General features: G+C 41.1%; 1 protein-coding gene across 1 annotated transcript in view; it reads left to right on the plus strand.

The window, feature by feature from the left end:
- The first annotated feature begins 638 nt into the window (after positions 1-638).
- CFAP58 (cilia and flagella associated protein 58) overlaps positions 639-13948 on the plus strand; it is a 111196-nt gene continuing 97886 nt past the window's right edge. The window contains exons 1-4 of the mRNA XM_025397301.1: positions 639-792; positions 6706-6987; positions 10418-10566; positions 13463-13619. Of these exons, the coding sequence (XP_025253086.1) occupies positions 784-792; positions 6706-6987; positions 10418-10566; positions 13463-13619 (597 nt within the window). The 5' untranslated portion in view covers positions 639-783. The remainder of the gene's footprint in view (positions 793-6705; positions 6988-10417; positions 10567-13462; positions 13620-13948) is intronic.

Consider the following 13948-nt stretch of genomic DNA (forward strand, 5'->3'; position numbering starts at 1 on the left):
TACCTGAAGTCCAGAAAGAGCGGAGGCAGAGGGGAGAGAAGAGGGCAAAGAAACGGTTTTGGGAGTGGGATCCCAGAAGAAAGATTTTCGTGATGTGGTGCTACATACGTTTTTCCAGGATATCTTAAGCTCTGCACCCTATTTTTCTCACCACTAATATTAGATTAAATCCTTTGAAGACAGCATCTGTGGTTTCTCTACTTCAGCTGTCCCTCCGTGTCTTGCACACAGTAGCTGTTTTACAAGGGTTGAACTGACTGGAAGTGAGATTATTCCTCGTTGTCTTAGAAGGCAGAGAGTAGCCGTCTGTCCTTCCCTCAACCAGAAACTTCTGCTCCACATTTCCTTCCAAGCGTTAGTCCTCGGTTCTCCATGCTTGGCTCCCTAGTCCCCCACCGTCCTTTCTGGGTGGCCTCTTCCCATTCGCCCACTTCTTTCTCCTGGGTGTCTCCATCTGCCCGCACTGTGGGACTCCTCCCAGCCTCTCAGGGGCACCGCTCCCTTATTTCCTTGGCTCCGCCCCATTCGGGAGATATTTGCATATTTCTCTGAGGAACCCTGCCCAGGTGCCAGCCTCAGAAGCTCCTCCCCTTTCGAATTCCCGCTAGCGCCCCTAGAGGGCGTGTCGGTTGCCAGGCGACGGGACGACGCGCCGAGCGCGGGTTTCCGCTCGGGGCGGGCGATAGAGACAGCGCGTCGCGCCTTTAGCTTCTTTCCCAGACTCCCGCTCAGCTCCTGCGATCTCCACAGCAGCCTCTGAGGCCGCCCCCAGAGAGCATCAGGATGGCTGAGGTCAGGAGTCAGCGCCCCTCTGTCGCCTCTCCCTTGACCCCTCCCCATTGTCCCTCTCCTGCTGACGATTGTTACAAACGGTGATTCCAATATTCCCCCTCATCAACATCTTATCTGTCTGCACCCTCACTCACTCCCCCGCCTTTCTCCGTTGGCTCTGGTCCCTTTACCTCCTGTTTCTCCTTCAATTGTGTGGACACCCCCCTACCCCCACTGTGGCATCTGCGTTATGCTAAGTGTGGTAGGAAATTAGTGAATTCTGAAATCCACACGTGACATGCACCCAGCCCTAGATCTTTAGTCATGGAGTGATACCACAAGAGAGGCTCACACGGAAATATTGGAGATGTCTTATCTCACAGGAGAAACCTGGACGAAAGCTTCACAGATGCCTGCTGTTATCCCAATCAATGGCCCTTGTCCACCTGTCACACCCTGATTTCCTAACATATGATCACCTGCTGTCACACATCTTCATTAAGGCTCTTCTGCCCAACACCACTGCCCTGTGTGCTCATTGGCTCCTGTGTTAACATCTTGTATCACCCCACCACTCCCCCATATTACAGTACACCCCATTTTCAGCCTCTCTAATGAGGGGTTATTTCTGCAACCCTTCAATGACACAATGCCTGCCCCCCAGCCCCCTCATTTATAACCTCAAGAGCCTCGGGTCCCTGTCATTACTTGCCATTCACAGTCCCCATCCACTGTTGCCCTACCTAAATCCTTCATGGCCCCATCAGAGCCCTTCGCCTATCACCCATCCCACAGTCTGTTCCAGCCAGGACCAGCTATATGATTTGCAAGGCCTGATGCAAAGTGAAAACACAAAATCTCTTCAAAAATTACAAAGAATTTTAAGACAGAACAACAGAGCATTCAACCAAGAATGGGACCTTTCTGAGCAAGGGGCCCTGTGCAACTGACCAGTTTTCACTCCCATGAAGCTAGCCTAAGCCCCATCTTCTTTCAGCACCATAATGCTCCACACCCCCCACCCCGTTCTAGTTACTCCCTTGCTTCCTCTGCACCATTCACATCCTCTCATCATTGCTTTTCCTCTTTCTCTAGCTTTATAAATTCCATCTTCCTGTGATCAACACCTCCTTCCTTTCCTTATCATACGATCTCTTTCATATCATCCGTCTTCCTCACTCCTGGGCTCCATCACTCTCATCTCTCTCTGACATCCATGCTGCTGTGGCCACATCACTTCTCCCCATTACCCATTGTCATTTGTGTCTCTTTCTTTCCATTTCCTTTCTTCTTCCTTCTAGTTCTTTATTGTCCCATTATTGCTTTTGAGTGTTTTCTCCTCTTTTCTCCCACTAGTCATCTTTGTTTATTTCATTCTTCACTCCCAGTAGGGAAGCCCCAGCCTCCCAGAGGCACCGCCCCCTCATTTCCTTGGCTCTGCCCTATTCAGGATATATTTGCATATTTCTCTGAGGAACCCTGCCCAGGTGCGGCCTCAGAAGCTCCTCCACTATTTGGATTAGTTATTTCCATTTCCCTCTCTCTGTTACTCCTCTCGTTTCTTCCTTTCTTCTGCTTTTCTTCTTACTTGACCTCAGCCAACTTTCTCGCCTCTGCTTTCACAATTCTCTATTTTCCCTCTGGCCTCACCTTATATTGCAGTTCTCTTTTCCTTTTCCTTCTCCCCAGTAATTGATATTCCCAGAACTTAGGACAGGACAGTGCCTGGCACATAGCAAACACTCAGTGAATAGGTAAAGAATAAAGAAATGCCACAGTTCCTTTCTGATCGGTTCATGTTGATTTCATGCTTCTGAAACAGATACTATTATATACTATAACAGTGGAAATATCAACTGTTTATTGGCCAAAGCTAAGAGTTTATTTTCGTTTGCTTTTAAAAGTAATATACTTTTTAATAACAATAGGAACAAATCTCTTTTGTTCCTAAAAGTTTCTTCAAAACTTTTCCTTCTTTGGTATTTTTCCATTCCTGTGCTAAGTGCCAGGTAAATAGGTAAAACTTGGACTGCAAACAAATCATTAGACTGCTGATCAGGTGTTGACATTAATACCATTTACAGGGATGGAACCAAGAACATTGTAGTGATAAATTTTTGTGTGTGCTTATGTTTAGCATCAACAAGGGAGAAGCACAGAGCAGTAGCAATACCATATTTCCTTAATATGGTTTCTCCTCCTTTGTGGAATTACTACATTGTGGTCTTTGCAATAATCTGCTTTTAGTCAGGAAGAAAAACCTATGTGAATTTAAAATTAGTACTAAAGTTGTTATACAAAATGCTATAGATATGCTTGTGACTCTACATTTATTTTCATTTACAAAGACTGTGTTTTGCTTGCATGTCATCATTAGAGATTTAATTAATAGTACAAGTGTTTCTGAAAACCAAAAATATTTAGACTTTCTCCATATTGGGCAAGACAGGCTTGTCAAATAGAAGGTAAGCGAGACTCCTTAAAAATCTTCAGGGTGAGTTGAAATTTTACTTTATTATTGGGACTAGAGATTGTTTCAGTTGGTTTCTTTTAGCAAGAGAGTGTTGATACCAAAGCCCTTTGTAGAGTAGAATATTAAAACATAATGTTGCAAATGTAAGTAAGGCCTTGCAAGCCTTATGAGTCCTTTGCTCAAAAGTATTGAGTGGTTCCCTGTGGCTTGCAGAGTAATGCAATCCATACTCCTTGGAATGTAATTCAGTGTCTTCACTGTGTGTCTCTAACTCCCTAGCTAGTGTTTGGCTTCCTTCTCCCTGTCATACCTCTTATCCTTTTCTAAAATGTGCACAGACTTTTTTAAACCTTTATTTTAGGTTCATGGATAAATGTGTAGGTTTGTTATATAGGTTAATTGAATGTCACGAGGGTTTGGTATACAGATTATTTCATCACCCAAGTAGTAAGCATAGTACCTGATAGGTAATTTTTCAGTTCTTTACCCCCTCCCACCTTCTACCCTCAAGTAGGCCCCAGTGTCTGTTCCCTTCTTTGTGTCCATGTGTACTCAGTGTTTAGCTCCCAGTTATAAGTGAGAACATGTATTTGGTATTCTGTTCCTGCGTTAGTTAGGATAATGGCCTCTAGCTCCATCCATGTTGCTGCAAAGGACATGATCTCATTCTTTTTTTATGGCTGAGTAGTATTCCATGGTGTATATGTACCACATTTTTCCTTTTTTGTTTTGAGATGGAGTCTCACTCTGTTGCCAGGCTGGAGTGCAGTGGACAATCTCGGCTCACTGCAACCTCTGCCTCCCTAGTTCAAGTGATTCTCCTGCCTCAGCCTCCCGAGTAGCTGGGATTACAGGTGCCCACCACCACACCCAGGTAATTTTTATATTTTTAGTAGAGATGGGGTTTTACCATGTTGGCCAGGCTGGCCTTGAACTCCTGACCTCAGGCGATCCACCCGCCTTGGCCTCCTGAAGTGCTGGGATTACAGGTGTGAGCCACTGTGCCCGGCCCATGTACCATATTTTCTTTATCTAGTCTACTGTAGATGACATTTAAGTCGATTCTATGTCTTTGCTGTTGTGAATAGTGCTGTGATGAGCATACGCATGCATGTGTCTTTATGGTAGAATGATTTATATTCCTTTGGGTATATACCCAATAATGGAATTGCTGGGTCAAGTGGTAATTCTAAGTTCTTTGAGAAATTGTCACACTGCTTTCTATGATGGCTGAACTAATTTACATTCCCACCAGCAGAGTATGTTCCCTTTTCTCTATAACCTTGCCAGCATCTGTTATTTTTTTACTTTTTAATGAAGCCATTCTGACTGGTGTGAGATGGTATCTCATTGTGGTTTTGATTTGCATTTCTCTAATGATTAGCGATGTTGAGCATTTTTTTTCATATGCTTGTTGTCTGTGTGTATGTCTTCTTTTGAAAAGTGTCTGTTTATATCCTGTCCACTTTTTAATAGGGATGTTTGTTTTTTGCTTGTTATTTTATTTAAGTCCCTTATAGATTCAGAATATTAGACCTTTGTTGGATGCACAGTTTGCAAATGTTTTCTCCCATTTTGTGGGTTGTCTGTTTACTCTGTTGATAGTTTTTTTTTTTTTTTTTTTTTTTTTGCTGTGCAGAGGCTATTTAGTTTAATTAAGTCCCATTTGTCAATTTTGTTTTTGCTGCAATTGCTTTTAGCATCTTTGTCATGAGATCCTGGTCAGGGCCTATGTCCAGAATGGTATTTCCTAGGTCATCTTTCAGGGTTTTTATAGTTTTAGATTTTACATTTAAATCTTTAATACATCTTGAATTGATTTTTTTACATGGTAGAAAGAAGGAGTCCAGTTTCAATCTTCTGCATATGGCTAGCCTATTATCCCAGCACCATTTATTGAATAGAGAATCCTTTTCCCATTGCTTTTTTGTCAACTTTGTCAAAAATCAGATGGTTGTAGCTGTGCCACATTATTTCTGGACTCTATTCTGTTCTGTTCATCCCTCTTATTCTTTAGCCAACTTGGATACTTGCTTGGCACTGAGCTTTGCTCAAGCTTTGCCATCTGCTGGGAATGCCCCTTTTCTCCATATTCCCCTGTGAAAATTCCACTTTTCCTTCTGGGCCTGCTCAAATGCCAATTCTTTTCTAAGATTTTTTTTTTTTTATTCTTGTTGCTGGGAATAATTCTCTTTCTGTGGGTTCATAGAAAACTTTGAATACATTTTATGATAGGGATCAAATCAAATTCTATGCTTTCATTAACTGCATTCATACCCCACCAGGAATTAAGTATAAATTCCCTTTGGATAAGCTGTTTATTCTTCATCTTGGTATCTCTTACAGAATCCATCACAGAATTTATATATGGCAGATGTTCAGTAAATACTTGCTCAATGAATGAATAAATGTATTAACCACACCCATTCTTCTTCCTTATTATGTTGTACATAACAAGGAGTAGGTGGATTTGTTTGCTAGGGCGGCCATAACAAAGCACCACAAACTGGGTGGCTTACGGCAGTCTGAGCTCATCTTAACTTATTAAATGACTCTGTTCCAAATAAGGTCAGATTAGCAGAGTTAGGACTTCAAAATACCTTTTTGGGGGACACAGTTCAATCCTGAAAAGTAGAGAAAGAAGAATTCTGATACAACTTGCTCTTAGGTTCTCATCTAAGTAATAGCCAGACTTGCTTGAATTATATCTATATGTCTGGGCTTGTGTTTTGAAATAATTTGTTTCCCATCTAACCATGGAAAGCAAATGTGGAAAAGTTCCATGAGTATTGCACAGGGGCATTTTAGGACACTGTGGGGCATGACCTAGCCTACATTTCTGAGGGATAAAAATGATGGAATCTCTTTTGGGAGACAAGTCCATATTTCAGATGAGTTTCACTGTATATGTGATTTCATGATATCTATGCCAAGATCTTCCTATGTCTGGCCTCAACACACCGTGGCCACCCCCGCCGCCCTTTGCAGTCTTAGGGGCAATAAGAAGCAGGGCCCAATGAAAAGAGACTAGGGTTGGAATAATCATAACAGCTCTGAAAATTCATTGAATTCCTACTATTCGCCAGGCATTTGGCTAAGTGTTTAACATCAGTGATCTCATTTAATCTAATCCTTAGCAACACCATGTGGTGGGAACTGTTATTATCCTAATGGATATATATTCTGCATATATATTCCTATGCCTATATGTATATATATGTAATGTGTATAAATGTATAATGTGTATGTGTGTATATATACGTACACACATATATATGTACATAAGCATCAGGGTCTGAACAAGGATCTTTCCTTTCATATAATCTTAATTTTTCTGCTTATCAGTGGTTTTAATTTTGCTCGTATGGAGGTGTTTCATTCAGAGATAATAGCAGTAATTCCTTGATAGTAATGATGTAAATGTTGCAATGCCCTTTCCCATCCCTGCTTTTTTTCTATAGGAAAAGGGTGAAAAGCAAGTCCTGGAAGAATCTGCGTTTGAAGAAATGGAAAGAGATTTTCAGGGAGTTCTTAATGAACTTTCAGGAGACAAAAGTCTGGAAAAATTTCGGATTGAATATGAGAGGCTTCATGCTGTCATGAAAAAGTCTTATGACAATGAAAAGCGTCTGATGGCCAAATGCAGAGAGCTAAATGCAGAGATTGTAGTGAATTCCGCGAAGGTTGCCACTGCCCTTAAGCTCTCTCAGGATGATCAGACCACCATTGCATCCCTAAAGAAGGTCAGTGATCTTCTAGAAATGGAATGAACCTGAATTTAAAACATCATTCTCTCATTACATTGGCACCTCTAGGCTGGTAGTAAATGAGTTATTAGGTAAAAATTTACATGATTTTATATTCATTAAGCCTAAGGAATAATGTACATTTTCAAAGAAAATGATTTTTTAGCCTGGGTGAATCACATCATTGCAGAAAATAATGGAGAATCTTACTGGCTTGGTTTCTGGGAAAAGATTTAGAGATAAGTAAATGCGATATTTGGAATCTCAATATGTCTTATTTGATGCATGATGAGTAATTTAATACCTCATGATGATAGTTTAACTGTTAAAGATATTTTCATATTTCTGCTTTTTCTGCTGTTTTAGTAAAGATTGCCTTGAGAATTCCCAGGTAGTAATTTTCATGACCTTTCTTCCTAGCACCCCTTTTCTTTCCTCTCAATCCTCCCAGTTCCTCATAATAGAAGAACAGAGATTCAGTCTGGGGATACTGAGGATGTATTGCCTTGTTTTACACTAGATTTTTTTCATCCTTAAATGTGTTGCATTATTTTGAAGGTAAAATATATGTTCCTTGTTGACTCATGGTGATAAGAGGTTGAAACATAATTAAAACCCTAAATATGAGAAACAATTTATAAAATTTTTAGACAGTTGCCTTGATATCATGCAATTAGATGCCACCCAGTTCAAATGAATTTCCAAGTCCAGTACTAAATATGGATTATCAATTATCTTAGAAACTATTCACTTTTAAGTGCTATTTTAAAATTTATTGTCATGTTAGCCTCCTAACTGGTCTCCTTGCCTGCAGAAGACATGTCCTTCTTTATTCCATCCTTGCTGAAAAACCAATATAAGAAGGCTTTAAGTCATTTTATAATGGAAAAAAATTTTTTCATTGCAAATTTAAAAACTGATGATGGGCGGGGAGTGGTGGCTCATGCCTACAATCCCAGCACTTTGGGAGGCCGAGGTAGATGGATCACTTGAGGTCAGGAGACCAGCCTGGACAACATGGTGAAACCCCATCTCTTCCAAAAATACAAAAATTAGCTGGGTGTGGTGGCATGTGCCTGTAGTCCCAGATAGTTGGGAGGCTGAGGCAGGAGAATCACTTGAACCAGGAGGTGGAGGTTGCAGTGAGCTGAGATTGTGCCACTGCACTCCAGCCTTGGCAACAGAGCAAGACTCTGTCTCAAAAAACAAAACAAAACAAAAACCCCAAAACAAACAAAATCTGGAAATGGAAGTCATGAATGGATTAAAATCTAATTAGTAAAGTTGATTTGGATAAAACTTTTGTAATCTTTTTTTAATGTAAATATCTTTCATTTGTGTTGCTAAATATAGCACATATGGTTGCTACATAATAAATATTCCACAAACCGACATTTTGCTTTGAATCACTGAATTATTTGCTATAGTTACCCAAGGTAATCTGTCTAATGTAATAGTAACCATGAATTTGTTACATTAAATACTCTCTTCCACCCATTTTATTCCTTGTCAATATACAAGTGGAATATTTTAACCTAAAGCTTATAGGTTCTTATCTATTTAAAGGACCCACATTCTACTTGACAGAATTTTGCAGGAAAGTTAAGTGGTAGCCTAAAACTCAAAGCTGTTGTATATTAGTTGGTCATCACATTGCATTAAAGAAATACCTGAGACTGGGTAATTTATAAAGAAAAGAGGCTTACTTGGCTAATGGTTCTGCAGGCTGTTCAGGAAGCATAACACTGGCATCTGCTCAGCTTCTTGGGACACCTCAGGAAACTTACAATCATGGCAGAAGGCAAAGTGGAGCAGATGCTTCACATGGGCCAGAGCAGGAGCAAGAGAGGGAGAGGGGAGGTGTCACACACCTTTTTTTTAAACTTTTAAGTGCAGGGGTACATGTGCAGGTTTGTTACATAGGTAAACGTGTAGCGTGGGGGTTTGTTGTACAGATTATTTAATCACCAGGTATTAAGCCTAGTGTCCATTAGTTATTGTTTCCTTATCCTCTCCCTCCTCCTACCCTTCACCCTCTGAAAGGCCCCTGTGTGTTATTCCCCTCTAGGTGTCCATGTGTTTTTATCATTTAGCTCCCATTTATAAGTGAGAACATGTGGTATTTGGTTGTCGTTTCTTGTGTTAGTTTGCTAAGGATAATGGACTCTAGCTCCATCCATGTCCTTGCAAAGGACATGATCTTGTACTTTTTTATGGCTGCATAGTATTTCATGGTATACATGTACCACATTTTCTTTATCCAGTCTATCATTGATGAGCATTTGGGTTGATTCCATGTCTTTGCTATTGTCAACAGCACTGTGATGAACATATGTGTGCATCACACACTTTTAAATGACCAGATCTCGTGAGAACTCACTCACCATCACAAGGACAGTGCCAAGAGGATGGTGCTAAACCGTTCATGAGAAATCCACCCCCATGATTCAATCACCTCCCACCAGGCCCCACCTCCAACATTGGGGATTACATTTCAGTATGAGATTTGGGCAGGGACATACATCCAAATTATGTCATGTTGCAAAATTTACTGTTCGTTGCTCCTTTACTGGAACTGCTGTAATTCACTTTTAAGTATTTATGTCAATATTACACATTGTAGTTTATAATAGTAAGGAAGCCAAACCTGCGTGGGTCATTGCCTCCATTCCCTGTTATGGGTTTTTTCCCATATATAAGCATTTGATAAGAAGGCTTGGGCTTGAGTTTCTGAAAAATGGGAATTACCAAGGTTGTTTGGTACAATTAGGTAACAGTAAAGAACAGCATTGTGTGGGTTGTTCTAAAGCTCACATTGCCACTAGGAGCTCACTTGGGACCAGATGATAAAATGTATTTTTTATTTACAAATCTATCGAGAGGTTTAATTCAGTCTGTCAATTTAGGACTTGGATCTATGATCATTCCTCATGTGATAAAATTTATTGTTTTTCCTTTTAATATCTGGACTTGGAAAGCACATAAACTTTTACTTCTAATTTTGCAAACTTTGCAGTAAGTGAGCCTTGTAGCCACACTTAGCTACACAAGAAAAAATACCCTCTGCCAGTCCCTACTTTATTTTATTTTTATTTATTTATTTTTTTTGAGATAGGGTCTTGCCCTGTCATCCAGGCTGGAGTGCAGTGGCATGATTGCAGCTCACTGCAGCTTCAAATTCCTGGGCTCAAGAGGTCTTCTAGCCTTTGCCTCCCTAGTAGCTGGGACTACAGGCCCGTACTACCATGTCCAGTCCAGTCCTCCTCTTTCAATGTGCTATTCACTATTGACTAGCTCATGTTAAACAATTTAGTCAATGCACATTTATACAACTATACTGTGGTTATGGTGTTATTCTGTTTGCTAGTTTATCTTGCATCTAGAACCCAGTTTGGTCTTTCTCACTGATATCCTATGGCCCATCTAGGAAATTGAAAAGGCCTGGAAGATGGTGGACTCAGCCTATGACAAAGAGCAGAAGGCCAAGGAGACGATTCTTGCTCTGAAAGAGGAAATAGTGAATCTGACCAAACTAGTCGAGCAAGGGTCTGGACTGTCAATGGACCAGGATAGCAAGTAGGTCATAGCCTTGTTGATGTATGTTGAACTTGCTTTTGCAGAGGCCTCCTTCAATAGACAGCCTGGGGCTTGCCAGTGTCTTCTTGAACATTCTCTGTGATACAAAACTCTTCTTTATTGGGTTCTCAGAGATTGTTTTCTGTCTATTGCATTTTAAGTAATGCTCTTTACTCCACACCTAAGAACTTCTAATTCGTGGTTATCTTAAACTTCTGACTCCATAGGAATTCAGTAGTATAGTTTCAAAATGAGTAAGATGTTAGGTTTATTTATTTATTTATTTATTTATTTATTTATTTATTTATTGAGATGGAGTCTTGCTCTGTTGCCCAAACTGGAGTGCAGTGGCTGGATCTCAGCTCACTGCAAGCTCCGCCTTTTGGGTTCACGCCATTCTGCTGCCTCAGCCTCACAAGTAGCTGGGACTACAGGCGCCCGCCACCTCGCCCGGCTAGTTTTTTGTGTTTTTTAGTAGAGACGGGGTTTCACCATGTTAGCCAGGATGGTCTCGATCTCCTGACCTTGTGATCCGCCCGTCTCAGCCTCCGAAAGTGCTGGGATTACAGACTTGAGCCACCGTGCCCGGCTGGTTTATTTATTTCTCTCCAATTTGTGTAGAATATAAATGACTGATTTTCTGCCCAGAGTCCCAGCTTCTCCCACCTACTTCCCATGATCAGTCTCATCACCATCCCTCCCACCTTCAGATTCTAGGCCAGAAAACAGAGCTGCTCTTCCCTCCTGCTGCTCCCCCATCTCTTAAAGCCACTGTCTTGTTGACTTGGTCTTCTAAGCACTGCCTTTCACTCCTTCTGGTCACCAGAGCTACTGCCTTGTTTCAGGCCTCCTGTTCTCTGCCAGATTTGGCAGTAGCCTCCTAACTGGTCTCCCTGACTGCAGAAGACATGTCCTTCTTTATTGCATCATTGCTACCAAATTTAGGCTCCTGAAACACATGTGCACCTATCCCCAGCATAAACACTTTCAATAGCTACCCATACCCAAAGGATAAAGCCCAGACTCTTGAATGTGTCATCCAGAGCCCTTTGAGAACCTGCCCCAGTCAGCCTCTCTAGCCTCGTGCCAGCCCATCAAGTTGCTCACACCTCCATGCCTTTGTACATGCTGCTTTCCATGCTCAGAATGCCTTTTCTTCCATTCTCCCCATGGTCACCTTTTATGCCTCCTTTAAGACCCATCTCAAACAGTCTTAACTTCATCACCATCAGCATCACTCTTCCAACATCCTCTCCACATCCAAACTCCAATGACCACACAGAAAGTCACTATGTTTTCTATTTCCATAAGACCCAACATTTACCTCCAGCATGGCACTGATCAGATTGTATTGAAAATTATTTGTTGATGTGCTTCTCTACCCACTAGGCTGTGAACTCCCTGAAGGAAGACACCTTTATATCCCCTCCAGGAGCCCAACACTGTATGGGGCATGCAAAACATGGCATCAATGAATGAATCAGGAATGAACATACACTTCCTTGGGCAGCCAAGGAAATTAACCAGATCTGATGTTGCTGTTTCAGTTTCTTATGCTTTTTTGATGTGTTGATCCAACATTGACAGATAGTTCTAAGTACAGGTGTTGGGAGAGGGAATAGGAAATAAAAACAGAAAATATGATGCCTGTAGTGTGGGCTTTATCTTCTTGTTAAGGAAGTCAAGCATATTCAGAGCAACTACTGAAGAGGATTGCGAGGGAACTGATTCAGATATGAGGCATTTTAAACAAGCATTGGAAGAGGGTGAGGAGGAGAACTGAAGAAACAATCCAGCCCATAATTTTATCTTTAACAGTGTGCCCAGGCGTAACTGTCTGTCTTCATAGTAACCTTAGAATTTGAGATTTTATTTCTGGAGTAGAATTTGAGTGCAGATTTAAAGTTTCCTTATTAAACATTTGTTACATCAGAGGTGTTGGTAAATACACTTTGTCAAATTACTGTGTTTTGAGCAGTCGTTTGATGACTGTCAGCTGCAAGAGTCTGCAGTGCAAGTTCTCCTCTGCCTTCTCAGCTCCAAGAACTGCCTTGCTCTACATTCATTCTGCTGCAGAGTTCGTATCAGACACTGAGCTTCCACTTGCAAAGTGCTAATTCTGCAGGAAGTCATGCCAAATCATATGGAATGGCTTTTGAAATTTGGAGGTAACTGGTTTACAATTCAAATCAATGAATATTATCACATAACCTCCAAAAATGGGCATCATGAATGGTTTTCCCAATTTTGTTCTTTGTAACATTTTATCTGGGCTGCATTCATTTGGGAGAAACTAATCTCTGTGGGTAAATGGATAGAAAACTAGCAAAGCATATTATTTGGTTCTGTTTATGTTTTATTCTAGAGTTTATAGCTGTGATCATAGCCCTCCAGTGGATATATTAAACAAATAATTTCCTAAATTGACATCTGCTTAGGATTAATTACCAGAGTTCACAATAGCAACATAGTCTTATTGCAACAAATTCAAGTAATACAGAGGTGTGAAAAGTATCAACCTCCACAACCTTCCACCCTAAATTTTTCAGAGATAATCAGTGATATGTTTTTCTGGGCTTCTGTAAAAATGTCTGTAAAACACACACACACACACAAACACACACACACACGCGCACTCTCTCATGCACGAATAGACATTGTATTTTCTTAAAGATAAAAAAATAAATTATACTATGCATGTTATCTTGAGTACTTCTTTCTAGTTAACATCTCACAATCTGATCCATATCATGGCATAAAGATCTTTCTCTTTAATGCCTGAGTAGTGTTAATCATTGACCTGACATCTTTCCCATGAAAATCAGCTCAGAGAATGATATGAAGGATCCCTGAGAGGATGGCCATTTAGTCTGACTCCTGTGTTCTTCCTTTTTAGCATCCGAGATTTACTGAAGTTCAAAGAAGAAGTGACAAAGGAGAGAGACCAGCTCTTATCAGAAGTGGTAAAATTACGAGAATCCCTAGCTCAGACCACTGAACAGCAGCAGGAGACAGAGCGATCCAAAGAGGAGGCTGAACACACCATCAGTCAGGTCCGCCATGGAGGGCAGGAAGAAGGAAGATTTCCTTCCAGGGGATGTTTGTCCTTCCACGGTCTCTATTCCCTTCTTGTTCCTTTCTCAAATTTACCCCCTTGTGCCCAAGTGAAGCATCCTCAGTTCTGCTTATCTCTTTAGTTTGTTCTCTGGAGAGGAGCTTTACTTGAATTGAGCGACTTGATTTGTTCTTTCTCTGCGTGCTCTGTCTGAGAAGTCACTGAGGCAGGCACTCCCTACTTACAATTCTGGCTCAAAAAGATGATCCCCATGAAGGCCAGGGGGCCCAGCACCTGGGGATGGTGGGAGCCGTTTCTTTGGCCCTT

The sequence above is a fragment of the Theropithecus gelada genome, chromosome 9 (genome assembly GCF_003255815.1).
Source record: "Theropithecus gelada isolate Dixy chromosome 9, Tgel_1.0, whole genome shotgun sequence".
Classification (NCBI taxonomy): domain Eukaryota; kingdom Metazoa; phylum Chordata; class Mammalia; order Primates; family Cercopithecidae; genus Theropithecus; species Theropithecus gelada.